Source organism: Astyanax mexicanus, chromosome 9, assembly GCF_023375975.1.
Source record: "Astyanax mexicanus isolate ESR-SI-001 chromosome 9, AstMex3_surface, whole genome shotgun sequence".
Taxonomy (NCBI): domain Eukaryota; kingdom Metazoa; phylum Chordata; class Actinopteri; order Characiformes; family Acestrorhamphidae; genus Astyanax; species Astyanax mexicanus.
The window spans coordinates 16,845,835-16,873,220 of NC_064416.1; the positions used below are offsets into that span (position 1 = coordinate 16,845,835).

The 27,386-nt window shown below is 37.4% G+C and overlaps 1 protein-coding gene across 1 annotated transcript in view; it reads right to left on the reverse strand.

Moving 5' to 3' along the window:
- sema3ab (sema domain, immunoglobulin domain (Ig), short basic domain, secreted, (semaphorin) 3Ab) overlaps positions 1-27,386 on the reverse strand; it is a 55,918-nt gene that overhangs the window by 9,082 nt on the left and 19,450 nt on the right. Inside the window, exons 2-15 of the mRNA XM_015606257.3 lie at positions 25,369-25,529; positions 20,431-20,493; positions 12,849-12,968; positions 11,510-11,603; positions 10,954-11,073; positions 9,264-9,406; positions 7,668-7,782; positions 7,484-7,553; positions 7,248-7,392; positions 6,210-6,429; positions 5,870-5,961; positions 4,349-4,390; positions 2,162-2,319; positions 76-143 (exon numbers count right to left, since the gene is read on the reverse strand). Of these exons, the coding sequence (XP_015461743.2) occupies positions 76-143; positions 2,162-2,319; positions 4,349-4,390; positions 5,870-5,961; positions 6,210-6,429; positions 7,248-7,392; positions 7,484-7,553; positions 7,668-7,782; positions 9,264-9,406; positions 10,954-11,073; positions 11,510-11,603; positions 12,849-12,968; positions 20,431-20,493; positions 25,369-25,529 (1,611 nt within the window). The remainder of the gene's footprint in view (positions 1-75; positions 144-2,161; positions 2,320-4,348; positions 4,391-5,869; positions 5,962-6,209; positions 6,430-7,247; positions 7,393-7,483; positions 7,554-7,667; positions 7,783-9,263; positions 9,407-10,953; positions 11,074-11,509; positions 11,604-12,848; positions 12,969-20,430; positions 20,494-25,368; positions 25,530-27,386) is intronic.

Consider the following 27,386-nt stretch of genomic DNA (forward strand, 5'->3'; position numbering starts at 1 on the left):
TATAACACTGAATAGGGGTTAGCTATATAGCCTAGCTAAGTATTATGCTAGTGTACATAAAGCTAGCTGTTTTACCATGGTGCTGGAGGTCAGAACATTGGGTTAGAGGGTCTCCATTCCTGATGTCCTGGCGTCGAGTCCTCCTACACACACACAAACACACACACACACACACACACACACACACAAACAGGAGTACATAGTTAGAGCATATGCAAACAAGTGAGCAGCACATGCTTTTCACATTCGCTACATACAGCACTTCTAAGCTCAAATGGTTTCCTAGAATTTGGGGCCCATCTTTCATTCACAGGATGTCTCACCCAGTCTAAGATGGATGTCCTGTACATGTAACACTATGTGGACAAAAAAAAGAGGTTTTGAGGCAATGCTGTAGGAGTGTTAGTGAGGTCAAGATGTTGGATGATCACCACCCCACCTCATCCACAACTCATCCCGAAAGAATTGGATAGAGATAGATACCATCGTTCCAAAAAAAAAAAACAGTACCACTGCTCCACTATTGAGAGCCTGGCATTAAGCATGGTTTTAATCGTTGCTTTTTTATCTGCTTCTGAGAGTCCTATTCTTTTGGAAATACAGTAGGCATCTCTACAGGGACAAGATAAGCAGTCTGTTTGCATTTGCTCATCTGCGTCAGCAAAGTTGGCTACTTGAAGTTGCTAAATGCATTCATCATAAGGCCTTATCTTGGTTCCCTGGAAATTAATTAAAGGTCTATGTTATGGGGTGCCAAGTGATCCAGCGGTCTAAAGCGGTCACAGGTTCGTACCCCCGCTCATGCAGCTTTGCCATCAAACTGCTGGTGCTTAGAGGGAGCACAATTGGCGCTCTCTCCCCACATCACTCCTACGGTGATGTCTGCAGCACAAGGCATCTGTGAGCTGATGTATCAGAACCGAAGAGCTCGAAGAGAAGCGGAAAGTTTTTAAATAAAATTATTTAAAAAAAGGTCTATGTTATCTCCCAGCCACTGTGCTCCTCTAGTGAACGTTGCTTAGTTTGGCCAAACATTTACACCAAACAATCCAGACTGTTCTCCTACATAGTTTTCCAAAAACTACCTTCCACTACCAGAGCAGGAGCATCACTCACTACCTTTAAGAAACTCCTAAAGACAGAGCTCTCCTAACACCTCTGAAAAACCAACCACTTCTAACCTCATTTCCTTCTTCTCCTCTTTTCCTCCTCTATCCCACTATTCACTTTGGCCTCCTTTAGTCCCTGTCTAAAATGTTTGTTTTTGTCTTAAACTTCTATGTCCTCTTTTGTCCTCTACATTACGCAATGTAATGTAATAGATTAAGGCTAGTTCTGGACTATACAGCATTCTGAATGGGAATATTTCCCATTGAAAGAAACATGTAGTTGATGACTATGCCAGAAATCAACCAATAGTAACTCAACACTCGATTGGTAAAATAACATTATGCTGAAGATTTTGCAATTCTAAAGAACGGCCTAAATACTTAAAAAAATGACTAAAGGTCTGCCTGCTCTTCAACACAGATGAACATATTTGAGACACTAACTGAGTGTGTAGCTACAGGCAACATCCAGCTTTCAACCATGGATTCAGATTGGCTGATAAATACTCCCAGAGAGACTGAATGTTCCTGTTAGTTTCACTGTTCATCAGTCAGTTTACTGAAGCTTCTATAGTGCGGCCAAGCCGTTTTGGACAGAAACGAAGCCTGGGGTTCTTGTGTATCTACGAGGGGCTTCACTGCATGGGAGCATCTCTGAAACACTTACATAACAAATGCACTTCGCATGCCCTTTAAAAGCTGCTAATACAGATTTGCAGAATAGTTTTTCACTTAGCAGGTACTGCATAATGGCTCTAAATCTAGTTATGACTCTAAATGACTTTTAGTGGAAGTCAATATATTTTTTTTAGTTTTTTAGTCATGTTAGAGCTTTCACCATGAGATTTTGACACAAATAAAAGAACTTCCAGATTCAGATTATGTCAAAACATATTGTTAAGTGTTTTCAAAATCCTTGGCACACGGCATGCAATTCTATATTTTCCCATTTTGCATTCCCAGCATAACCCAACCTCCTGCAGAGTTCTAGAAGGGTGCTAGGTGCAGTTTCAGGTTTAGGTCAGACTAAGCTATCTGTGACCACTGCTTACCTCTTGGCAGTGGGAAAGTATCGGGAACATTGGGAGCCATCCCAGGCGCAGTAAGGGTCTCGCGCCAAGCAGCACTCAGCACAGGCCTTTCCATAAACATCACAGCGATGCAGGGGCATCTGGGAAACCCCGATAGAAGATCCCAAGTAGAGCTGTTGCTGTGGAGAGACAGGCAAAGTATTAATTATTTAATCAAACCAAGTAAACAATGGTAATCATTGAATTCAGTTGTTCCAATCACTTCCATGGCCACAGGTGTATAAAACCACACCCCTACACATGCAGACTGCTTCTACACACATTAGTGAAAGAATGGATTGCTCTCAAGAGCTCAGTGGTACCTTGGTGGGATCCAGCACCTGTACAACAAATCCAGTTGTAAAATTCCTCACTAATGAATATTCCACAGTCAACTGTCAGTGGTATTATTTAAACAACGAGCTTCATAGAATATGTTTCTGAACAGCTCTTACAACGCTTGCATCATCAGATGCAATACAGGTGAGTAGATACTTTTAGCAAAATAGTCCATCTAATATAGAGTATGGCAACTGTACAGTAAGCCTTATTTATATACAGAAACAAAAGGAATCCTAAGGGATTCGGTCAAGCTTATTCTGCTGCAGGATACACAAGCACCCAAACGGGCATCGATTTTGGCCCATAGGAAAATCAATATGCCATCATGTGACAACATTCTACAAACCAATCAGTGTCAGTTATAGGGAGATGTATTTATTACAAAATGACAAGATCCTTGATGAGGTTTTGCAAGTTTTTCTTTTTAAAAATGAAAAAAAAAAAACACTTAGGGTGTTTTAAGGAACCTTCATTAAACATTTTCCCTTTAAAACCCTTTTCTTGACAGTTCTTCATTTCCTCCTTAAGTGGTTTCAAACGAAAGAACCTCAAAACATTCCTCAAGGACATTTTTTTTTTCTTTATTATTTTGAATCACATATCAATATGACAGCATTTTATATTACTATATGATTCATTTTTTACATTTATATACAACAGTCAAATAAAAGAAATAAATATAAAGAAATGAAGCCGAACAGAGAAGGTTATTCTTTCCATTATATAGATTTCGCAAGTTACATCATATCAATTTCTAATTGATAGTGCTTCAGGCTTAAGCCATTTCTTCCTGATTGCTTTCCGCGCAGCTACACAAACTTGATCTTTTAATCATAAATTAAAAGGGTTTCAGTACCCAAGTCATTGTTAAAAGTATAGTACAGTATATATTCTTTAAAGTACTTTTAGGGGTTCTTTAATTTGAAACTGAGAAGGAACTTTTAAAGGTGCTTTAAGAGAAGATTGATTTTCTTGAAGCCCCTTAAGCATTCTTGAAGGTTCCTCAAAGGATCTTTAGTCACTGTTATACTTTTAACAGTGTAGGCCTACTTGCTCCTCAGCGGTAATGCAACCACACTAAAGCCTTCTAGCGTTTCCTCATTTGATTTCTTGGTTAATGGCTGTTATTTCAGTGAATGTCTGATGGACCTGGTGAGCAGGAACTTTAGTCTGACAGTCTGTGTGCGAGTGTTTAATTATAGATTCACTCAGATAACCTTTCAGTGTCGGCTTGATTATTCACACGGCTGGGAGGAGGAATCGCAGCTGCACACACTGCAGTCCTTAAGCTCTGAATCAACGGGAAAGGTGTGTGTGTGTATGTGAGAAACAGAGAGAGAGAGAGAGAGAGAGAGAGGGAGAGACATAGAAACCACTAATGGTAGAACCGTATGTTACTGCGTTACTTGAATAAGTGTGACAGGAGCCTCTGGTGTGTGTTATGTAGAAAAAAAAAGCTATGTGTGTTTAGTGTGTGTACGTATTTGGATGAGTGTATAAGAGGGGGTGATCGAGAGAGAGAGAGAGAGAGAGAGAGAGAGAGAGAGAGAGAGAGAGAGAGAGAGAGAGAGAGAGAGAAGAGATACAGCCTCGGGTCAGGGCTGCTGGGTTTTGTGGTACATGATAAATCTAGCAGCGCTACATCACTCCTGTCAACAGAAACTGGTGTAGCTGCTTGACGTCCAGGCTGTGGCCGGTCTCCCAGTGGACCCATTCTGTCTAGCACAGTTCATACTAGGGAAAGCCCTCCTTTCCTGCTGCTTTTGTGAGATTATGTGATTATCTGTTCGAGGTTTGGAGTTATGCTGGATATTAAATTGTGGTTACCTGTTTTGTAGACAGCTCCATAGCGGTTATAGCAGTTGGTTCCTGTAAAATAAAGCAGTAAATGAAGTGTGAACCGAGGAACTGTTCACAGAAATGATTCAGATGAAGTTTATTCCTGAAATGTGACTATCATATTATATATAAAAAAGGATACAGAAATAATGCACTAATGTGCTATGTAACTAATATACTGACTGGCCATAACATTAAAATCACTTGGCCAATTGAGGGGACTTTCAGGTATGGGCAAATTAAAGTTTTAAAGTCTTAAAGTGGTTTAATACCATTCAGAGATAAATTAAGACAGCTTCTCCATTAAATGAATGGCAAAAACACACTAAAACAATATTAAAAGTTAACATACTTTACAGTAAGCTTGATATTCCTGCAAAAACTGAACTCTGAAGTTGCTTTAAAAAAAAATTCAGCAAACATTTGTCTTCTAAAAAAACTGTTATTGATGGTTTCTCAAAGTACCTTAAGGGGTTTCAAACAGAAGAAAGCCAATCATTTTCCTCAATAAAATATACTTTTAACATTGAGTTAAAAAGGGTTTCAGTACACGAGTCATTGTTAAAAGAACAGTATATGTTCCTTGAAGATCTTTTAGTGTTTTTTTTTTTTATTTGAAACTGTAAAGGAACCCCTAAAGCTGCTTTTAAAACCACTTGTTCAAAACCAAGGGCATCCTTAGTGTTTTTTTTAAGTCTTAAATTCTTTAAGAGTTTTTAATAACATTCAAACACATATTTAGACACCTTTTGCATTAAATGAATGTCAAAAACACAATACAACAATATTAACAGCTGACAAACGTTATAGTAAGCTTATAATGCCTGCACAAACAAACATAGAACTATTTATGTACCTAAAATAGGGCCAAAAGTGGTTACTTAACTGTTTTAAATTAAATTTACATTAACCTCCCATTGCCTACAGTACTGTCTAAGCAAATAATGAACATACCTGAAAATAATGCTCCTCTAAGCCATACATAATGCCCTTAATTCAGCTTAGTTTAGCCTGCTATTAAATCACAAATCTAACTTGCATGTGAAATTTGTCAGTTTTATTTTTTCAACTGTTGGGAGATTGATACCTTTTATTGTTTCTAAACAAATTTCAGAGCTTTCTAGGTTTTGTCCAGGACACACAGTTCCCTTGAACATGTGTAGATTCTTCAGTAGATATTCTGTATCATTTGAGTATATAATATGGCTAGCTCTCAATACAAATAAGTATCATTAAGCCTTGGGACCCTGTAGCTATCCTTCTTAGAAAACATTGGGTATATACTTTTCAAAGAAACTTTTTCTTTTTTAGATTTTTATGTTGACCCATATTCTCATCAACTTCAAGGACTGACTCACTGACTGTTCACTACGTAAAGCCCAAGTCACAGGAATCACATCAAAAATACAACTTGCTTCAATCCATGTCAGTGGTTTTATTGTTATGGCTGATCACATTGTAGATTACCACTAATGATCAAATGGTGATTTTGGAAAGAGTTGGTCATACCCTGAACACAGTCATCTCCTCCAGCAAGACTTCCTCCAAGTCGTGCCAAGTGCCTCTGGGAATCGATACCACCTTTAGAACCGTACCGACATCTGAAAAAAAAAAAAAAAGAAAGACAACCAACAACTCTTTAATTAAGCGTGTCAGTTCAATCTTGCAATGCTATTATGAATAAAATGTCCAAAAGCCTTTAATCAACTATGAGATAATGCACAATAATGCAGGGAGTCTGTCGCAGTGTTGATTGTAAACATACAATTACTGACAGGAACAGTGTAAGACTTGTTTATAAGTATGTAATTACAAATACACACACACACACACAACACAACACACAAACCTGTGCCAATAAACATGACATCATACTGGCCGTCCTCCGCCTCCACTCTGTCTACAACTATCTGAGTGAACTGGTAATCCACGTCAGTCTTGACTATGATTGGCCGATTGTTGATGGGAAACACTGGGTTGTACATGGCTGGGTGACTTCGGGCGAATGTGATGACATCATCAGGTAAATCTTTTGTGGATTCGAATCCGCCAAAGGTCTTGCTGGGACACTGATTTAGAAGGATAAAAGGGATTAAAACACGTTATTTTTTATATACAATTTATTTTTACTTGGTGAAATGCATTTCCATTTGTCTTAAATATTTAAGGCATATTCTGTTGAATCGTTGCCATTGTTGTCCCCAGGATATTACATGTTTAAATTACTATAAATTTAGCTAGTTTTCACGTTTTCGCTAATCCTATGCAAAAAAAATGCATTCCTGCTACTTTCAGTCCTGTTAGTCAAAACATAAAGTAACAGTAACAGTAACAGGAATGAGTGGCAGTAACAGGAGTGAGTTCCAGTAAGAAGAGGCAGTAGAGTCTATTGAGTTTGGAGTTTATTGTTCTATTAATATGAATATTAGTTAATGTAAACCAATTATTTTCTAATTCTCTTTGGTTCATCATTTATCAATTTGTTTTATAAAGTGCATGATAGGTTTGAGTTAAAAAGGGCTTTGCATATTTTAGAAAAATACATTGTGCATGCATATATAGTGATTTTTTTATCATAAATAAAAATTATTTAAACATGCAGTCAACCATTTCTTTAAAATAAAGACTTTTTTGAGATTTTTTTGCTTTTAAATGTTCTTTTTAAATGTCACGTGAGTTTTGGTAACAGGACTGAGGAAAATGTAACTATAAACCTTATAAAAAAATAAGTAAACCGCCAGAGATTGACGAGTACATGTTTTGAATATTTAATATATAAAAAAAGAAAAAAAAAAAAAGTTTAATTTGGAAGAGTTACAACAAGCAAATGGCACCCATTTGGTGGAATGGCCCTTTAAATGAATAGACGTATCCAAGCAGGCCTTACCGTGCCTGGCCGTGGGTATGGCACTCTTCCTAGGAAGGGCACCCACTGGTAGTTGGGTCCATCTCTGTGGGCATAGGGACCCAGAAACACCCTCCTAATGTCGGCCATGCTGTACATACAGACAGCTGAACCTTTGAAGATATTGCTGTGAGTGGAAAACATGAAAAAAAGTCAGATAATCTGATACACAAAAGTGAGATCTTCTCTTTTGTTCGGTGCAGCCTAATTCAGAGTACCTCGATGTTGTGAACACTGCATAGATGACTGGGTTTTTGGGGTCCTTGGAGCTCATGAGAAAGATGTCCTCTGAAAACATATTCCAATCCAAAAAAATGAGAACTGAGCTTTATAGCATACATGTTACAATATGTACAGTACATTCAAATGTATATGCAGTATATTAAGTGCACAGGAACTTACGTAGCTCATCGAAGTGTGTGTCGATGCCGTTGAGGCCAGGAACCGAGCAGATCAGTCGAGCTTTTAGAAAGGTGGTCCACTTATTCACCAAGCTTCTGTGACCCCCAAAGTCATTCTGTTGAGAATATAAACATTTCTAGTCAATTTAAATACAGATTTGAAGGAGTCAATGCAGAATAAAACTTTTTTTTAGAATTGCTATGAAAACAACATTCAAACAGGCACAGAATAGTCCACTAAATTACAGATACAGAGGGACCAATCAGAACCTCTTATTCAGATAGATATGAGACAAACAAGTAGTTCAATTTAGAGGCTGAACTGATCATAATCGTTTGTTTGGGGGGATTAAAAAGGGCAGGACAACAGGGAGTTTAACCAAGTGCAACTTAGACAAAGAACCTAGAGATAGGACCTAGAGAATGTTCTTCAAAAACGTTAGCTTAGCATTGTTAGAGTACAATGTAATTCCTGCAGGGCTAAAACTAACACTGACCACAGACTTTTTAACTGACTTCTTAAGTTTGTTAGAAGTTTATTATGATATAAATTGTATTATAACTGTATTATAATTGTATTATGGATGTGAATGCCAGCGTTGGCTAGTCAGTCACTGTTCCACCAGCAGCATTTAATACTTTATTATCAGATAAAGATCTTTGCAGATGCTTCTAAACAACCAAAAACAAAGTGAGCACTTATGAGTGTTGAGTTTTCCAATATAAATATTCTCAACTCTCTTCACACAGGATTGTGTAGAATGCTGACAACTACTGGAAATCAGTTTGACACCACTTAAAATGTTTGGAATGCTGTCAGAAGCTGCTGATTTAAACAAGCTTGGAGAACAGAATGGAAAGAATCAATATCCTTCATCACATGATAAACCGATTGAGCTGAAGATGTGCTCCAGCACGATCCTGTCCAAAAACAGCACGGCCCGCCACGCCTATGTACTGTTTATATTAGGAATATTACAGATGATTGAGGCGGGTTTGTATGTTTGTATTTGGGTGTTGTATAAGAAGAGCTGGCAGCGTCTATGTGAACGGTTAGGCCGGCACTCTCACGCACACCCCCGCGTTTACGTTCCTTAATTGGCAGAGAGCTGAGAAGAACACCGCACAAGCTAAACATATACTTAGCATAATGAGACGATTGTCTGCGCCGGTGAAGAGCGGATTCCAGTCATACCAGAACGCCGAGCGGCGCGTAATTGAGAACACCTTATTCCTCGCTCACTGCTATAGGGTTCCACTTCAGCTGAGAGCGGCTGCCAAAGTCACACTTTAGATCTACAGAGGAGCCTTTGTTTTCCAAGCTGCCGATGACTCCTGTGACATTTCAGTCATCTCTCCAGCTTCACGGTGGGCGGTTGAGATTGGAACGGTAGAAAAACACACACAATGCCAAAGAAATGTGGCTGCGCAAACCAGCTAGCACACCTACCTATGTGAGGACGGGTGGAATGTGTGTACATTCGCCTGCAGGTTTGTATGGATGTTTGTGTGTGTTTGTGTGTGTGGGTGGGTGTGGGTGTGAATGTACAATATATGTTATGATTTGTTTGTCTTTTTGTTGTTAGAGATATCGTACTTTACACAGCTGTCCGATTCTGGCATGTGTGGCTTTGCCGGTTTGTTCTCCGTCGATGGCGTTCTCTCTGAAGAAGAGGTAAATCTTGTCATCTTCTGGGTTGTCACTCTCTGGGATGAGGTGGACGCTTACAAATCTAGGGTCTGCACATAAACACAGCAATAGATTTAGTACTATATAAACAGTATCATAACTCTATATACAATATTGTCTACTGCTACTGCTATTTCTTCTACCACTATTGATGCTGATACTACTTCCACTATTACCACTAATACTTCTGCTACTACTACCGCAGTTACTATTACCTTATTTCCTGCTACTTTTTTTTCTGCTACTACCACTGATAATGTTGTCTACTACTACTTCTACATCTTCTACTTCTTCTACTTCTTAGACTACCAATGCTACTAATGCTGTTACTGCTAATACTTCTACTACTACTGCTACTGTTGCTACTACTAATGTTGCTATTGCTAATACTACCACTACCATTATTCCTTCTATTTATTTGACTACCGTTACTGTTACTCCTGCTATTGCTACTACTCCTACTATTACTCCTATTACTACTACTGCCACTGCAGCATGTACTACTGCTACTTTTATTACTACTACTACTGCTTTCACTACTACTACCACTACTACTAGTAGTCCTACTACTACTATCACTACTACTCCTACTACTACTACTACTACCACTAATTCTACCATTTTTACATATACTACTGCTACTTTTACTGCTACTACTACCACTGATTCTACCACTGCTACATCTACTACTGCTACTTTCACTACTGCTACTTTTATTACTACTACTACTGCTTTCACTACTACTACCACTACTACTAGTAGTCCTACTACTACTATCACTACTACTCCTACTACTACTACTACCACTAATTCTACCATTTTTACATATACTACTGCTACTTTTACTGCTACTACTACCACTGATTCTACCACTGCTACATCTACTACTGCTACTTTCACTACTGCTACTTTTACCACTATTACTACTACTACTACTACTACTGAATCTAACACTGCTACTTATAATACTACTACTACTACTACTACTACTGCTGCTGCTACTACTACTACTTCTACTACTACTACTACTGCTGCTACCACTACTACCACTGATTCTGCCACTGCTACTTCTACTACTGCAATTTTTACTACTACTACTTCTACTTCTGATTCTACCACTGCTACATCTACTACTGCTACTACTACTACTACTACCACTGATTCTACCACTGCTACATCTACTACTGCTACTTTTACTACTGCTACTTCTGCTCCTGATTCTACCACTGCTGATGTATGTGCTTTCATTAGTTGATAATGTTCTGTAAGCTTTGGGTGCCCATGATGTTGTTTTGAATCACTTTTGGTAGGTACTAACCACTGCAACAACACCTGCTGGATGTTTTATCAAAATGTATCAGATTCTGTCTATGTCTGTCAATTTGTCTTGCTTCCAGCATACCAACCTAAAAACCTGCTTATTATGTAGATTCCAGTGCCACTTTAACCAAACAATCAATGGTATTCACTTGTCAATGTTAATAGCTAATTAGTGTACTGTACATATCTATTTATCTGTATACCACCTATGTAAAACACCTTACTACATGTGTATATGTGTATAATTTTCAATAGTTTCAATGAACTGTAAACTCACCATTGAGCCACCTGGAATCGTGCTGCTCTGTTCTGATTGGATGATGCTCTCCTAAGGTCCGGAAAATGGCAAAGTCCCGGCCCATGAAGTCGGCTGACGTCCCAGCGTACAGCTCGCCATCTGTCAATCATGTGTGAAGGTCAGAGAAGGTTCAGTGCACAGAGGGAGAAGACAGAGGAGAGCTGGCTGATCTGGCCTGGGCTTAGTCCAGTTTAATAATGACTCAGGTAAAACACTCTGGGAGGCACGATAGCCATCACTCAAGCATAATTTCATGCTAAGAGACGGCGTGAGCGAAACGGATCCTGGGGTGATGAGAGAGGAGAGTGAGAGTGTGTGTGAGAGTGACCTTTAAGCTGAGATGAGAGATTTAGCAGTAGAATGCTCTGCAGGTAGTGCACAAAGAGAGGAACAGTCTGATCCCCTCATCCTTTTAGAGAGGCTGTTAATCAGAGGTGTTGGGTTTCTATTCAATATCAGTCACACAGCATACATACACACACACACACACACACTCACACACACATACTGTATGCACACACATGCACAAACTGACCAATTAGTAGAGAAGCAGTCTGCAGTTTTGGGTCGTATGGGCTCTTTCCACGTCCGTTCTCAAAGTGTGACGACTCCAGCCGGAAGATGTTGTCCTAGATTCAAACACACACACACACACACACACACACACACACACACACACTGTAATGAGGAACAAATGACTGTAGGAAAACCGAACAGTGGCCAGCACTATTTCACATTGCCATTACTTCCAGTAGCTTGAGAAAACTAACAAGGGCAGCGCATAAGTGTGTGTGTATGTGAGTGTGTGTGAAACCCATTTATTTCTCGCTGGTTAACAAACACTAATTCACTGCAATCTACAGTATGCACAGTTCACACACAAATGACAGAACACCAATTAGATTTCATGAAGAGAACTTAACAAAGCAGCACAAAACATGAACCGGCTATTCATTTTCCTGTTGATTTCCACAGCAGAATCATTTCTGACCCAGTGCTCAGATGATTGTTAGAAAAAGAGAATCCAGTCACTGCTCATCATCTTAGGGAAACATGTTATTTTTAATTTTACAATTTAGTGATGTATTACAAAAAGTCTTGATCTATATACTTTTAAGCCTTAAGTAAGATATTTAGTATTTTTTAATCCAATGTACATTAATGCTTATTATACCACAGTTAGTTACGACCCTGCAATGTGTTTGACTGAGAGGCGTTTTTTTGATTTTCATTATCAGCCGGTAATGCACTGTAATCAAAGCTCTCCATGTATTACTCCACCACATACAGGTAACCTAGCAACGATGCAGTGCTTACAAGCCAAACAGCACAGCTACAAATAGAGCAGCAATGGAACTATTTTAACTCACGGAGTGTTTATAACCAAACAGATCATATTTTCTGGTCCTCTTTAAACAGCAATAATATAACTGTGGTATAATCGAAATAATAATCTCGAGCTTTGTGCTATAACGTGTAATATTGGCACTGCTTCGTACGACCGCGGCAGAGCAGTGTCAATATTACACGTTATAGAACTCGCTCTCATGTAAAAGCTTTATTAGTACGTTTATGCCATAATTATTTGTAATAATGCATCATAAAAACACTATAATATTGATACAAATTAAAGAGCATCAATTATTACCAAATTTTCCAGGTAATTCATATGTGATACACAAGATTTTTTTTTTTTTTTCATCTCGAGAGCCCCTCAGGAATCTCTCAGTAACTGATCTTAGTATTTGCTTACCACCAAACACTAATTTAGCTCACTGTCCACCGATCTGAATGTGTGTGTAGCTGTTTACTGCTTTATTCACCATATTGTGTGTTATACTAAAATGAAGTGTTCACAAAAATAAAAGTCTTACCTCTGGTCGTTTTCCCACCTCCACGTAGGCACAGGTGGGGTGAAAGGCTCCGGTCCCACACGCATACAGGTGGGTGTGATTAAATGGCTGTAGCACCTTAATGAAGTTAGAGCACTCTTTCTACAGGGATAGAGAAAGTGAGAAAATAGAGAGAAAGAGAGAGAGAGAGAGAGAGAGAGAGAGAAAAGGTTAACAGCCATGTCTTACTGAACCTACAGCAGCTTGGATCAGCAACAGGGTCCTAACAGGCCTTGTTTAAAAGATTGTGACTAAAACCCTCACTCATTGGGCCTGTTAACACCTTTCATTAAAATCTTTTTTTTTTTTTTAACAGGATAGTGTCTGGATTCTGTTTTCACTGTTTTCATTAAAATGCCTCCTTAATATGACTGAATGAGAACGGATTTTAGATTGTGTTAAATGTGGACGAGATCTCTGACCACCACACACATGGTTGTGGCACATTTGCCCACAGATGTTGCAGCAAGGCGTGTAGATCCTGCACAGTTGTAGGTTGCCAAAGCTGGCATCCTAGCTGGTCCCATAAATGCTTGAAACAGTGCTTCAATCTGGTGGAGACATCTCAGGAAAACACTTGGAGTGTGTGGATGAGCATAATCCTGCTGAAAAATGCCATGAGAGACAAGGATGTCCTGCACATTGTGTTAAATGTGGATGAGATCCTTGACCACCTCCGATTGTGGTTTGAGTGGTGCATTTATAATCTGATTGCAATGCATCTTGTGGGTGTTTACACATGGCTTTCATGCCTTTCATGTCAAGTGAAATTCTGAATGTGATCTGATCACTAGCTGTATAAAGCTCCATTTAATACTTAGAATAAAGACCCTTTGTTTTAACCCTTTGTTTCTTTTTTAATTCATTGTATTTCTCTTGTTTGTTTAAATGGTCAGTGGACTCTCTGTAGTCTGTATAAACTCAAATTTACTAAAGCAATACATATTAACACCTCACCACATTCTTTTACCCAGCTCTCTCTCTCTCTCTCTCACTGTCTCTCTCTCTCTCACACACACACAAACACACACACACGAACACACACACTGGACGCAGTGGTAGAATTGCACAATACACGGACACACATGGAGGGAATGTTACAACAGCTGGAGCTGTTTTTGGGCAGGGGGCATAAAACATCAACAGAGGCAACCCTGTTGTGCTGTTGTGAGCATTGAGAGATCCCCTGTGGCGAGTGTGCGAGTGTGTGTATGTGTGTATGTGTGTGTAACACGAGTGTAACAGCTCGTCTGTTGTGTGTTTACCCGTGATCTAAAGGCACGTGTCTGAACAAGCCTGACCTCTGTGGATACAACTGAATCACAGCATGGAAAAGCTGTACAGAATAACAGACACACACACACAGGATTATTACAACTAAAAGATGAGTCAGTGGTTCTGACACACACACACATACACACACACAGAGGCAAAGCCAGTCCCTAAAGCAAGACCACACTAAACATGCCACATGTTACCATAGCTGGAATACACAAGAATCCTAGATGGAAAATTTGGAAATCTTTAGATCTAAAAAAATTATACTGGTTTCCATACATATAATCCAATAACTCCACGACCAATCTTCCACTGAACTTATTCAGAAGTTCCTTTGAAAGCACTTTGAGTACTTTGAGGTGAGGACTGAGGAAAGGTTTGCTTCGGATGGATCTTCAATGAGGATCATACAATCATTTAAAAAACTAAAAGCAAACATACCAGGAGGGATCTGTTGGAATTGATTCAATCTTCTTATGTACAAAAGGATAGCTATACAATTAAAAGGAGTCTCTAGTTCCCGATTGGGCCACTTCTAGCCTGGATACATGATGAGATGTTGTTGGGCAAGGAGGTATACAAGTTCCATATGGCATCCTGCAGCACATTTACACACTAATGTTGCAGCTGGGCCTGTAGATCCTATACACTTGTAGTTTACCAAAGTTGGCATTCCTGTCAGTCCTATAAATTCTCGATTGCTGATAAATCTAGATACCAGATAGGTCAAAAAGTGCCAGGAATACACTTGCTGTTTGTATTGAGCATTAGCTTCTTGAAAAATGCCATTTGGAAACTCTACCATAAGGCCATAGCCAGTGTTGGGAAGGTTACTTTTAAAATGTAATCCCTTACAGATTACTGATTACATCACTCAAAATGTAATTTGTAACGTAATCAGTTACATTACTTCAAGTGAGTAACGTAATCTGATTACTTTGGATTACTTTTTCGTTTTTTTAAGCCTGAATGAATGTAGCAACCACATATTGCATATTATTATTTTATTTTTCTTTCCAGTTAACAAATAGATAAACAAATAAAACAGCCTTTTCAATCACTCTATAAAATACGTATGAAACCATTTCATCAAACAATTTTATAAAACACTTCTATAAATTGATGATAAAACCATTAAAAACCAAACATTGTAACAACAACTGTAAGCTATCTATTTGCAGGTTTGCCACCAGTGTTAATTTTGACAACAAATTTTGATTTAGTCTTAGTCATAGTTTTGTGATGAAAATAGCATTTAGTTTTAGTCATAATTTAGTCATCTGAAATTTTTTTAGTTTTAGTCGACTTAATGTCATAAGAATATAGTCGACTAAAATTACAGTAAATTTAGTCGACTAAAATGTAAAGGGTGTAAATGTAAATGCTTTTTCATCAGTTCCCTTGAATTATTAACTATACACTTATACGAAATGAAACGTTTAATAACCACTTAAGTAATATTGTTAATGTTTGAATGTGAAATATATTTATATATGATTTAATGTATATTATTATTATTTTGGTAGGTGTGCGACTATATATATTTTACATTTAAAAATTTGTTTTAGAAATCAGGTCATAAAACATCTGAATAGTTAAATTATAGTTTGAACAGAGCTGTGGAAGCAAAAACAACTTTTAAATTATCTAGTTGAATCTCCAGCAGTAACCCAGCACACCTACTGGAGCTACAGTCTATAAATGAGATCAAAAACACACCTTCACACACTGTCCTGTAGAGATGCTCTCAGGATGTACTGAGAGACTTCATGAGTTAAAGTGAGAAACTTATGAGAAAGTGCTGTAAGGAACTTTTGGGTTCATAGATTCACTTATTTTATTGTTTTATTTTGGGTATATTATTGAGTTCCTTTCTGACCTGTTCCTGCTTTAACACTAGCTATATCTTTCCCACTGTGAGACTAAGCAGATGATCTGATCTTAATGAGTGAGTTCTGTATCAGTTCTGTGTTTTAGTGCACTGCTGAGTTAAACACATCAGCTCATGAAAAAACATCAGTATTAAAACGCGGATCTCTGCATGGAGATCTGTGTGACTCTGCAGAAGCTGAAAGATTAGTGGTGTTTTTACCGGAGATGGAGTCGCTCCACACGGTTTACACGTTATCTTGTTTTTCGCGACGTCAAAGGAGAAATATATCGCCTCTCCCCTCTCTGTCTCTCTCTCTCTCTCCCTGCTGAACACTGTCGAGTTAACTTCCAGTCGAGCTCCGTAACGACAGGTTAATTCCCGGGTTTGTAACTGAGCGCGCGGCGCTACTGCAGGAGAGGCGGGTACTGATTGGATGAGTACCCCGCTTGTCCCGCCTCTCTACCTTCGCTAAAGTAGCAGTGATTGGATCTCTTCCTAACTGGTCCCTACCTTTCACAGAACTAACTCAGTTCTGATTGGATTTCGTCCCTGCCAAACATTTTCGTCTCGTTTTTATTCGTCTACGAAAATGTCAGTTAATTTTGTCTCGTTGTGTGTGCGGAGCCGCTGTCTGCCCCTCCTACCGTCTCGCTGCCTGCACGCACACAGACACCGCTGCACACACAAATAGGGAGGAGTGATGGCGTTTTGTCAGTAATGAATTGGAAGACCAAAAATAGGAAAGTACTGCAATGTAATCCATTTATTTTAGCAGAGTAACTGTAATCTGATTACCATTTATTCAAGCAGTAACTGTAACGGATTACAGTTACTCATAAATTGTAATCTGATTACGTAACGCCGTTACATGTAATCCGTTACTTCCCAACACTGGCCATAAGGGACAACATATGTGGCTGCAGGATGTCCTTCCACATATCACTGAACTGATAATGGCCCTCCATGCAATGGCTCCTCAGATCTTCACACCAGCAGTTGGGGCATTGTGTCACTTCACAGTAAATGAGAAAACTGGACTGCTAGGGTCTTTATCACCTTCAGCAACAAATCCAAGTCTTGTGTGGGATTTTACAATTGTTGGGTTAGAGTATGGAGAATGTTATGGTTGAAGGTCTTGGTCGCAGCAGTTCAACAAAGTGACCTTCCTGTATTTCTCAGTTCAATCATGGTTTGTTTGTTTGTTTGGGTTTTGTGCCATATCAGCTAAATGTTGGCTATTTTATGACATCGACAATGCCCATGACCTGAGGTTCACAGACTTAAATCAGTGTCTTCATGTGAAGGACATCCCGAAAATCAAGTATTTTAGCTGGTGGAATCTTTTCAAACAGTTTGTTCATATTTATAACCATATAAAAGTTATTTCTAGTGGATAAAAGTGCAGGGCAGTCTACTAAGACGTGTTTAATAGTTTGAGGAGTATCAGAGAATTGGCAGGCTGGAGGCTGTTCGTCAACCAGGAGGTGGCGGTGGGTGAGAGCAGTATGTCCAATTCGGCACCTAGTCATGATTGTCTGATCTTGTCTAATAATGAAGTCCATATTGCATTTAATATTAATGATTGGGGATATTTCATACAGTTTGTCCAATCATGGAGCCCCTCTTAAAGTCTGACAACTGGGCAAAATATCTTTGAGTGTGTCATTAATACACATAGAGATTTCTAGCAGTCTGCTATCTCTCATCAAGAGGTACACTACTTCAAAAGTAGCAGCTGAGAGCCTTGTTTCAGGGCAAGACCCATTGTTAAATTTCTTCTTTGTTGATTAGTGTACTTGAGTGTGCTTCTACTTGCACAAATGGTATATGTCTACAAATATACATATGTATACAGTATTGTTTCCCTCAAAATGAACCAGACTGAACTTTAAAATAAAGGTATATCCAAGGTATAACATCAGTCAGTTGTTTCTTCAGCTTTGCCATTAATGCAAAAAAAAAAAAAATGGTAATATCTAAACAGCTTTCTACTTAAAATTCTATTCAAGTTGCTATACTTCAAAACTTCACAAAAAAATCGCTCATTTGTATTAAAAACATTATGAAAAGCTAAGGATCCCCAGACTTTTGATGGCCAGTGGATTGATCTCTATGTTCAGTTGTAGAGTGGTAGCTGAGTGGTAGCTCTACTTCAGTAGGGCAGTTGTTCTCTGCTTTCAGCTGCTTTCAAAGGCCAAAAACTTGACATTGTTCCACTTCAGGAGCACCGAATTGGAGTCCTGCCTCTCTAAGAATGGAACAAGCTTCAGTCGGTCGTCTTCTTTTCACCGGCGCCCACCTCTTCACATAAAAGCCATCTTTCATAAAAGTCCCTGCCAGTCACCATTACCATGTTTACATCAAAATCTCTCACACAAAGGCTTTTACTGCTATTCAGATGAGAGCTATTGAGAGTTGACTGAGCTTGCGGTTTCTTTTTGGTGCTGAAAGGTCAGACGGGGCACTGCTCTGGCTCTGGTGCTCAGTGAGTTTCAGTGGAGAGCCCGGGGCGGTATCTGTGATGGAATTTATGAGCGATGGAGCAGCAGATACGCCTGGAAACGGTTTACACTCTTCTTGCCCACAATACAACACTGATTTATTTACTCTCTCACTGACAGATGTGCTGAGCTTGCTGAAGGCCCAGTCTAGGCTAGACTAGTATAGACACCTGTCTAGCATGCTTTAAGCTCAGTGAGTCTATCAACTTGTTACAATGATAGTAGAAAAAAAAATAATATGAGCATTATGAGCCCTTTCTAAAGAAATGTAGACCTATAATGCAGCTATTTACTGTATTTTAGTTTGTAAAGATCAGTTTTTTGTGTGTGGAATTTGTTTTATAGAAGTGTGATTTAGTATAATTTATATTTCTTAATTCTTGTAGATTATTACAACACATTAACTTAGTAAAGTAAAGAAAGTAATTGTTGTGGGCTCTGAGTGGTCCAGCAGGCTAAGCGCTGCCTCAATAATCAGGAGATCGCCAGTTCGAATCCTGTTCATGTAGCTTGCCATCAGCTACCGGAGCTCTGAGAGGGTACCATTAGCTTTGCTCTCTCTAAAGAGGGATTGATGTAGCTTTCTCTCCACATCACTCCAAAGGGTGATGTCGATCAGCACAAGGCTGACTCTGTGTGCTGATGTATCGAAGCCGAGTCGTTGCGCTTTTTCTCCGAGAGCACTGTGATGATTTGAAAAAAGGTGGATGCTGACTTCACATGTATCGGAGAAGGCATGTTCTAGTCTTCACCCTCCTGGTGTTGGGGCATCACTAGTGGTAGGGTGAGTCCTAATGTGTGGGTTGGGTAATGAAAATTGTGAGGAAAATTATATAAATAAATATATATATATATATATATATATATATATATATATATATATATATATATATATATATATATATATATATATATATATATATATATATATATATATAATGTAATTGTTGTAATTATATGGTCATTTTTAGGAAGGGCTCAATTGAAACTGTTATTAAGAATTGTTATGATTTGGACAAGAATGGATGAGTGATAAGCATTTACATTCACTAAATTGGAAATTTTTTGATAAAAACAGTCAGTTTTTTTTTGTCAAAATGTCTATTTTTTGATTGCATTAAGAATTCATAAGAATTATTAACAAATCGCAACTGTTCATAAAACTAAAAAACCTGTTCCCCCCTTTTTTCCTTCTCTATCCAACTTTTACCCTTTGGCCTCCTAAAATGTTTTTGATATGGACTTCTATGGCTAATGTACATCATTATTTGTATTATTTGTGCCGTTTTGGATAAAAGTGCAAATGCAATGTAATGCATTGTTATGTAATGACATAAATCTATATGCCATTATAAAGGTATTATTTATGATAAAGGTATTATTTAACGTAGCTAATTTGCCACACTTTCTGAGAGACTTTATGACAGCTAATGCTACAAAATATAATTTTATAAATGTCTATGTAGGTTTATAACAGAAGTCATAAAAGGGGTTAAAGTCTTGTCCAACCCAGCAGACTGTTTAGACTTACGTTTACAAGCAATGCCAGATAACCTTTGGTCATCATTACAGACAGTTTGACAGCACACTTGACCACCATTCCAACAGGACAATGTTCGTCCACATACTCCTGCTGGCATCTCAAGAGCTTGTCTTGTAGCCAATAATATTATGTCATGGCCAGCCATCACACCAGACCTACTGTATCTTAGATTAAACATTTTTGAAATACTGTTTTACATGCTTTCAACACTGCATCACTAGTGCAAAATCTGTAATAATACTGAAGGCTTTATGGGATGGATTCTTACAGGACACCATTAGGAACCTCTATTATTAATAGTCTTATTTAAATGGTGAAAAATTGAAAAGCATTATGTATACAACACATCTACACACTGAAGCATCTTACCTGAACATCTTTCCCAGCCCATTTACACTCATCCCGCCGGGCAGTAGAGGGAGGCCAAGAGATCTATCACAAAGAAAGAGAGGAAGAGAGAGAGCAAATATGTGAGTAAAAAAAGAGCAATAATTATAAAAAAGAAAACTCACAAATATCTGCCACAAACCCCAGTGGGGGACTTAAATAATACAAGTGCCACACATTTGTTTAAAGTGTGCTGCAGGTTTAAAGCATTAGGTTTCTGAGCAGACAGTATAATGGGCTTTCCATGAGATGGTGAGAGCTATCAGACTGGGTTTAACTCTCCCAGTAGAGAAAGAAACCCCAGCGCATGGTAATCCAAACCTTTCCTGCCTCACGGCAGTCTGTGAAAAAGTGAGCCGCCGTTGTCTTGATTAGATAAACTACATCAACTTTCACCAGGTGTGTGTGTACACTGAAAAAAAAAATGATGAGTAAAACTTACTTTTAAAAAGTTTCTCAACTTTCTTCGTTTGCTTTTTTTTAGTAAATTTAATTTAAGATAAATTTAAGTAACTTCAACTCGGTTTCAAGAGTTTAATGTTACATAGAGTAAATAAGTGAACTGAACTTTAGTCAATCCTTTCTTTTAGTAAACTTTACGTAATTTATTTTTGTTGAGCCAATCCTTTCTTTTATTAAACTTTATATCATTTATTTTGGCTGAATCAATCCTTTCTTTTAGTAAACTTTACTTAATTTCTGCATACAATATTACCTAATTACAATTACTTAATTTATACAACATTATTCAAATAATTTATTTTATATTTTATTTTTTTTTTATTTTGTAAACTGTCTCAACACATGAATGGCATGTAATACATTCTATTTAATATACTAAAAATAATGTATTGCATGTCATCCATGTGTTGAGAGAGTGTAATATGTGTGTTTTAACTAAAAATATTTAAATTTCAGGAATTATAATATATTACGTATCATAAATGATTTGAGTAATGTTGTATAAGTTAAGTCATTGTAATGAGTTAATATTGTATGCAGAAATGAAGTAAAGTTTAGTAAAATAAAGGATTGACTGAAGTTCAGTTCACTTATTTACTCTATGTAACATTTAGGTCTTGAAACCGAAGTTTATTAATTGAAGTTACTTAAATTTATCTGAAATTAAATTTGCTTAAATTTACTCGTAATTGATTTTTTTTAGTTTATTAGAGTTTGTGTATATATGTGTATATACACACACTCATGTGTGTAAGTTAGAAAGAGTAAAAGCGGAGCTAAAGAGGCAGAAAGTGTAGTACTCTAGTTTGAGTTGAGTAGAGCTGAATTCAGGACAGTATTCCACTTTTAAAGGGGGTTGATAGCACTTGCTGTGAATTTAACATTAGCCTAGCGGCCAATGTGTGTGTGTGTGTGTGTGTGTGTGTGTGTGTGTGTGTGTGTGTGTGTTTGTGTGTGGCAGAACTCCACCCAGAAACGAGAACAGGCCGTCATATATATTTCAGTGTCCAGTATAAGCTGTACATCCTGTCTGCTGGCTGATGACACTGGGAATTGAGACGAAGACAGAGGCATAGAACAGAATATCCTTTAAAATCTGAGGGCAAAGTTAGAATAAATAAAAAATCTGATATGTATGAGATATGACGCTGCCAGCTGAACTGGCATTTTCACCATCAGATTAAAAAATGCATTCTCAGTAGGAACCACAGCTGCTGCTGCGATGCTTCATTGACTTTCAGTTGCCCTCCAAGCTTTCCTAGCTCTGTTGTTCCTGGCACTGTAGTGCAGTAAGTTTTAAACATTAAACTACATATAAACCATATATTGTACCTGAATGTTGCCTTAACAGCACGCTGAATCAAAAGCTTCTCCTTTGGAAATCTAATACATGGCAACATGTATATTTTAAATATTTAGCATTTGTTAAATTACACTAGCCAAAAAATAAATAAATCACCACCTGGATTTGTAGTAGTGTGGAATTAAATGATGTGGAGTTGGTCAGGTCTAGGTTCAGCAACAGTATGTGCTGAAAGAATGAGGTCAGCTGACTACCTAAATATACTGAATATAGACCAGGTTATTCCATCAATGGATTTTTTTCTTCCCTGATGGCACGGGCATATTCTTTCTCTTTTTTTATTAGTTTCTTTTTCTTATTTTAAATTTTAATAAATTTCATTTATTTATTATTACTTTTTTACGTTTTATATTTTCAGTTCTATTATTCATTTTATCATTTCTTATCATTCTTATCATTTTACTTTACTTTTACGATTATCTTTATACTTATTTTATATATTATATATTTTTTTACTTTTTATGTGTCAATTAGTTTTTTTATGGTATTTTAGAATTTTCTGCTTCACATATATATTTTACTTATATATATTAAAGGTTCATTTAAAATTAGTTCTTCTTTTACTTTTTTACTATTTTATTTCTTATTATTTCTAATTTATTATTAAATGTTTTCAATCCTATTGATGTTGTAAATGCTCAGCAACATTGTAAATGAGGGTCAACCTTAATGTTTTTCCAAAAGTGAAAATAAAGGTTGATTGATTGATTGATCAATTGATTGATCTATTGATTGATTGATTAATTTCCCTGATGAAATCTGAATAATGATATTTGAAAAAACACTACAGTCCTAATTACAAACGAAACAATACCTACTGGAGAAATACAAATGTTTTCGTAAATTACTCCAAACACACTATTACATATTTACGCACATCATGATATATGTAATTAAACTTGCCTTACTACATGTGTAGGTACACTTATTCTATTGAACACACATTGTAAAAGAAATTGACTTTGACACACAACCCCAACTTTAAACTAAAACTGACATAGGTGGTGAATTCCTTTATATCAAAATGCTTTTATTTTATCCTGTTTCTCTACTGAAGACACCAGAATGCCTCTCAGACTCAGAGTGTGCTGTAGTTCAATTCTTCGGGGAAACCTGCAGTACGATTTGTCTGCACTTTGCTGCGTTTATTTTTCATTATTTATCCAGGTGAGCGGAGGACGGCTCTCAGCCATGCGCGTGTGTGATCAGCATGACAGCTTTAAGCTGAAATATTCATACTCACTTTCCACTGGAAACAGATTCCCCTGGTGCTGTGTGTGTGTGTGTGTTTCATAGATTCCACTTCTTTTTGTCAAAGGCTTAAGTAGAAAACACACATTAAACACAGCTATAGGTGCTGCATTTACCCCATTATAGCCCTTCCTGTTATGAATCCTGCTTACCTGTTGAAGGACAGCTTTTGCTACCATAGTGACCACTGTATAAAGTTTATATTGTATATTGATTCTGTATATTGATTCTGTGAAATTGTTAAAAAAAATGGACTGCTGTTACCCTAATGCTAACATAGTACTAGAATCATGTAGAGTGAATAGCTACAAAAGATTCAGTTGATGTGTAAATGTGAAAAAAAGTTTGCTTTTATACATTTCTTATCTACTTTGTTCATGTTTTTAGGTCCACCATGTGTTAATGTCTATCATATCTCTTCCATTTTACTCTGCCCTCTAATTCCAGATGGAATTCTTCAGAGGGAGATCTGCCCTTCTAGCTTACAGCAGAAACTCATAAAAGATGAGTTTTAATGAGGTCCCTCATATTTACAATATATATTAGTTGTCTATCAGTGATATATAAGCTATGTTCATACTGAAGTCATATCAGATTGGTTATCAGATCAGATCTGTTGGGATGACTGTTCACACTGTTATTGCCAAGTGATCAGATTGGATCTGTGTTTCTGGAAATCACAAACAATTCTTCATAGACCTCCGCCTGCACTTTTATCACTTTGGATTTGATGAGGTTATTGTTGTTTACCACTGAAATCTGTAAAATTTGAGCAGCCAGAGCATCCAGTCTGAGAGACTGATATGTCTTACTCCAGTAATTACACTGTTATTACATGATTGATAGTGTGTAATTACCCTTGTAATAAAGTAGTACCTACAAATCTAGTTAGATACAGATAGATCTAGATACGCCAGAATCTTTTTTTTCTTGGTCTGAACATAGCCTAGTCTAAAAGATACTTAGAGCAGGATAAACATAAACTTCTGCAAAAATGCTTATATGTCCTAGAAACATAATTAACCCCATAACAGGCCAGGATTTTTGTCATTAGTCTGCCTGACATTACATCACTAAATCTAGAGGATTTATATTCAAGCATTACATAAAAAAGGTTTCATATTTGATAAGGAACATTATTGAAAAATGACTGAACATTACTGAAAAGCATAATTGAAATTGCAATAGAATATATATATATATATATATATATATATATATATATATATATATATATATATATATATATATAAAAGTAAATCTGCACCTGTCAAAATATAACAAATAAAATCATAAAATTGGCTCTTTACTGAACTTCATTCTAAAATCAAACAGTTCATGTCCTCCAAACCTTTAGGTTTTATATGTGTGTCTAGTTTTTAGGTCTATTTTCAAACCTGCAGAATTTGGGGTTGTTACTGGTCTGAAATTATTAAGTGGAGTAGAGAGTGAACAGGCAGTGTCCAGCCCAAGTGCCCTGTATGAGATTTCAAAGCCCTCGAATTTTTAGAATGCAAATTAGTTCTTTTACTGCAGAAAAAAATATATTTTGTATCACCTACACCTGTAGCATGTATATGGGTCAAGGGGGTGTATATGGGTTAAGGGGTTTTTAACATACTTTCAAATATATTTGAAAATAGGTTTTTGCAAAGTCTGTATTTGGAGTAGATTTAATCAAAAAATAAATTAACTACACACATTTTTTTGAGCAGTTTGTGCTGAGTCAAAGTATAAGTGGCACTTATCTAATCTTAGGTAAGTGTTTTTTTTTATGTCAATAAATGTGAGACTAGTCCAGGGGGTTAAACACTGTATTCGAACTGAATTTCTACAGCCCTTACCAACTGTTGCTCCATGTTGATGTCAATGAGGTTGAAGGCCAGTATGTGATCCTTTGCTCCTACGAAGAGCCGGCCCTTCTCCTCGTCCAGCTGAAACGTGTGGTAGGCCGAGCTGTTGGCCAGTCCGTTGAATGTCAGCAAGTTGTTCGACTCCAGCATTTCTGTTGGAAAGAGGAGACACTGTTTTTGTCACAGCCGTTCCAAGAAAGACAGCACTCTGCAGCAGAGCAGCAGGAAATAATGAGCAGTCACACATGCACTCGCAGTGGCTAACGGCTGTAAGAAAAACAGTTTAACCAAATCCCGCTGATCTAGCTCCACTCTCATCACCGTGTGATTAAGTTATAAAGATTTTTCTCCATATCTGTAGAAGTGGCTGAGAGATATTTTCCAACCTCATGTACAGTAAGCTCTCAGTGTTGAGCTGAGTAGGCTGTTACGGGGCAGCGGGAGACATGGTGGATTGGGGCTTTGGCTCATTCATACTGCAGTTCTGCAGGGTGGCTCGTCCGCTTTCTCTACCACTGAGTGAGTGTGACGCGCGAGTGTGGTTTTGGCTGTAATAGAGCTGAGATCACTGGCTGGGTTCTCTCTCTCTCTTTTTCTTTCTCTCTCTCAAGCTCTCTCATTCTCAAGCTAGCTCTCTCTCTCTCTCTCTCTCACACACACATATACAGGCACATACAGGGAGAGTGATATTTGCTTGTCTTTGGAGCTCTTGGCGTCATTCATGCTCTGTTGAGCAGAGAGTTGAGCTGAGCTGAGCTGTGTGGCCGGTGGGGTGAAGGTGCCAGGTTAGGTTAGGGCCATGGCCAGGGCAGCAAGTCTGCCAAGCCTGAGCTGAACTTTAGATACCCCAGAACAAGCTTTAGAACCAAAATATGGAACACTGAGCAACTGTAATATCCAGGTACGAGAATAGCTGAAATAACAGTAGTATTATATACAGGATATGCAGCGAGGAACACTGTAAGAGATGACTAATGACTAAAAGATGCCAGTTCAACCTAAAACAAACAAAAAAATGACTTTTTCTTTTTTTTCCCATCAAATTTAATATTTATAAGACTTTAAAATCAACTTAAATCAATCTACACTGAATAAAGAGATGTGTACTTTGTGTGACAAGATGTGGTTCTTCACACTCAAAAATCTTTATTAAAACCTCGTTCTTTATGGAACCAAATGCGGTTGTTCAATATCGTTGTTTAACCGTCAAAAAGCACCTTTATTATTTAAAGATGTTTAATTTCGCAATAATTTCTCAAATATTTTTGGTCCGAACTGTCTGCAGTTGGCACTGAAAGTTTGTTGAAACATCCAGTTATTAAAGCCTGATTAGAATAATGTATCCCCTCCTCCTCCCATGACAATAAACTACTAAAACACAGATGTTCTGATACCGCTGGAGAGCTCTTTCAGTGACCAGCTGCTTCATCCAAAGTGTCTAAAGTAGAGACTTTTCAAGTCCTTTATTTCCTCTGCTGTCAGACTTTATAACCAGCTCTGCTCCCAGAACAACCATCATTCCTCCCAGTAGAACACACTAGATGCAGAACTCAGTATTTAATATTCTAATATGCCTCATATTGTGACATATCTACATGTGCAAGACAATTTTTTCTCATGTTCAATTGATGTAAATATGTTTTAACATTTTTTTTATTAATTATTAAAATGTATATTGTTAATACTTTGTTTTACCCCTACTCTGCATGCTTTGCTATTACTTTGCTGTTATGGACTTGTAAATTCCCCCACTGTGAGACTGCATATAAATGTAGAACAAAAGTTCTTCTGTTTGACAAATTAGATTGTCATATTGAACGTGTCTAAATAAATAATAAAAGCTATTTTATTTTAAATATTCTATTTTAATAAAATTGTTGGTTAAAATAAAATATAAGCCTGAAAACTAATTTGTTGAAAACAGGAAAAACACTAGGTGAAGAACTCAATATTTAATATTCTAATATGCCTCATATTGTGAAATATCTACATGTGTAAGACAGTTTTTT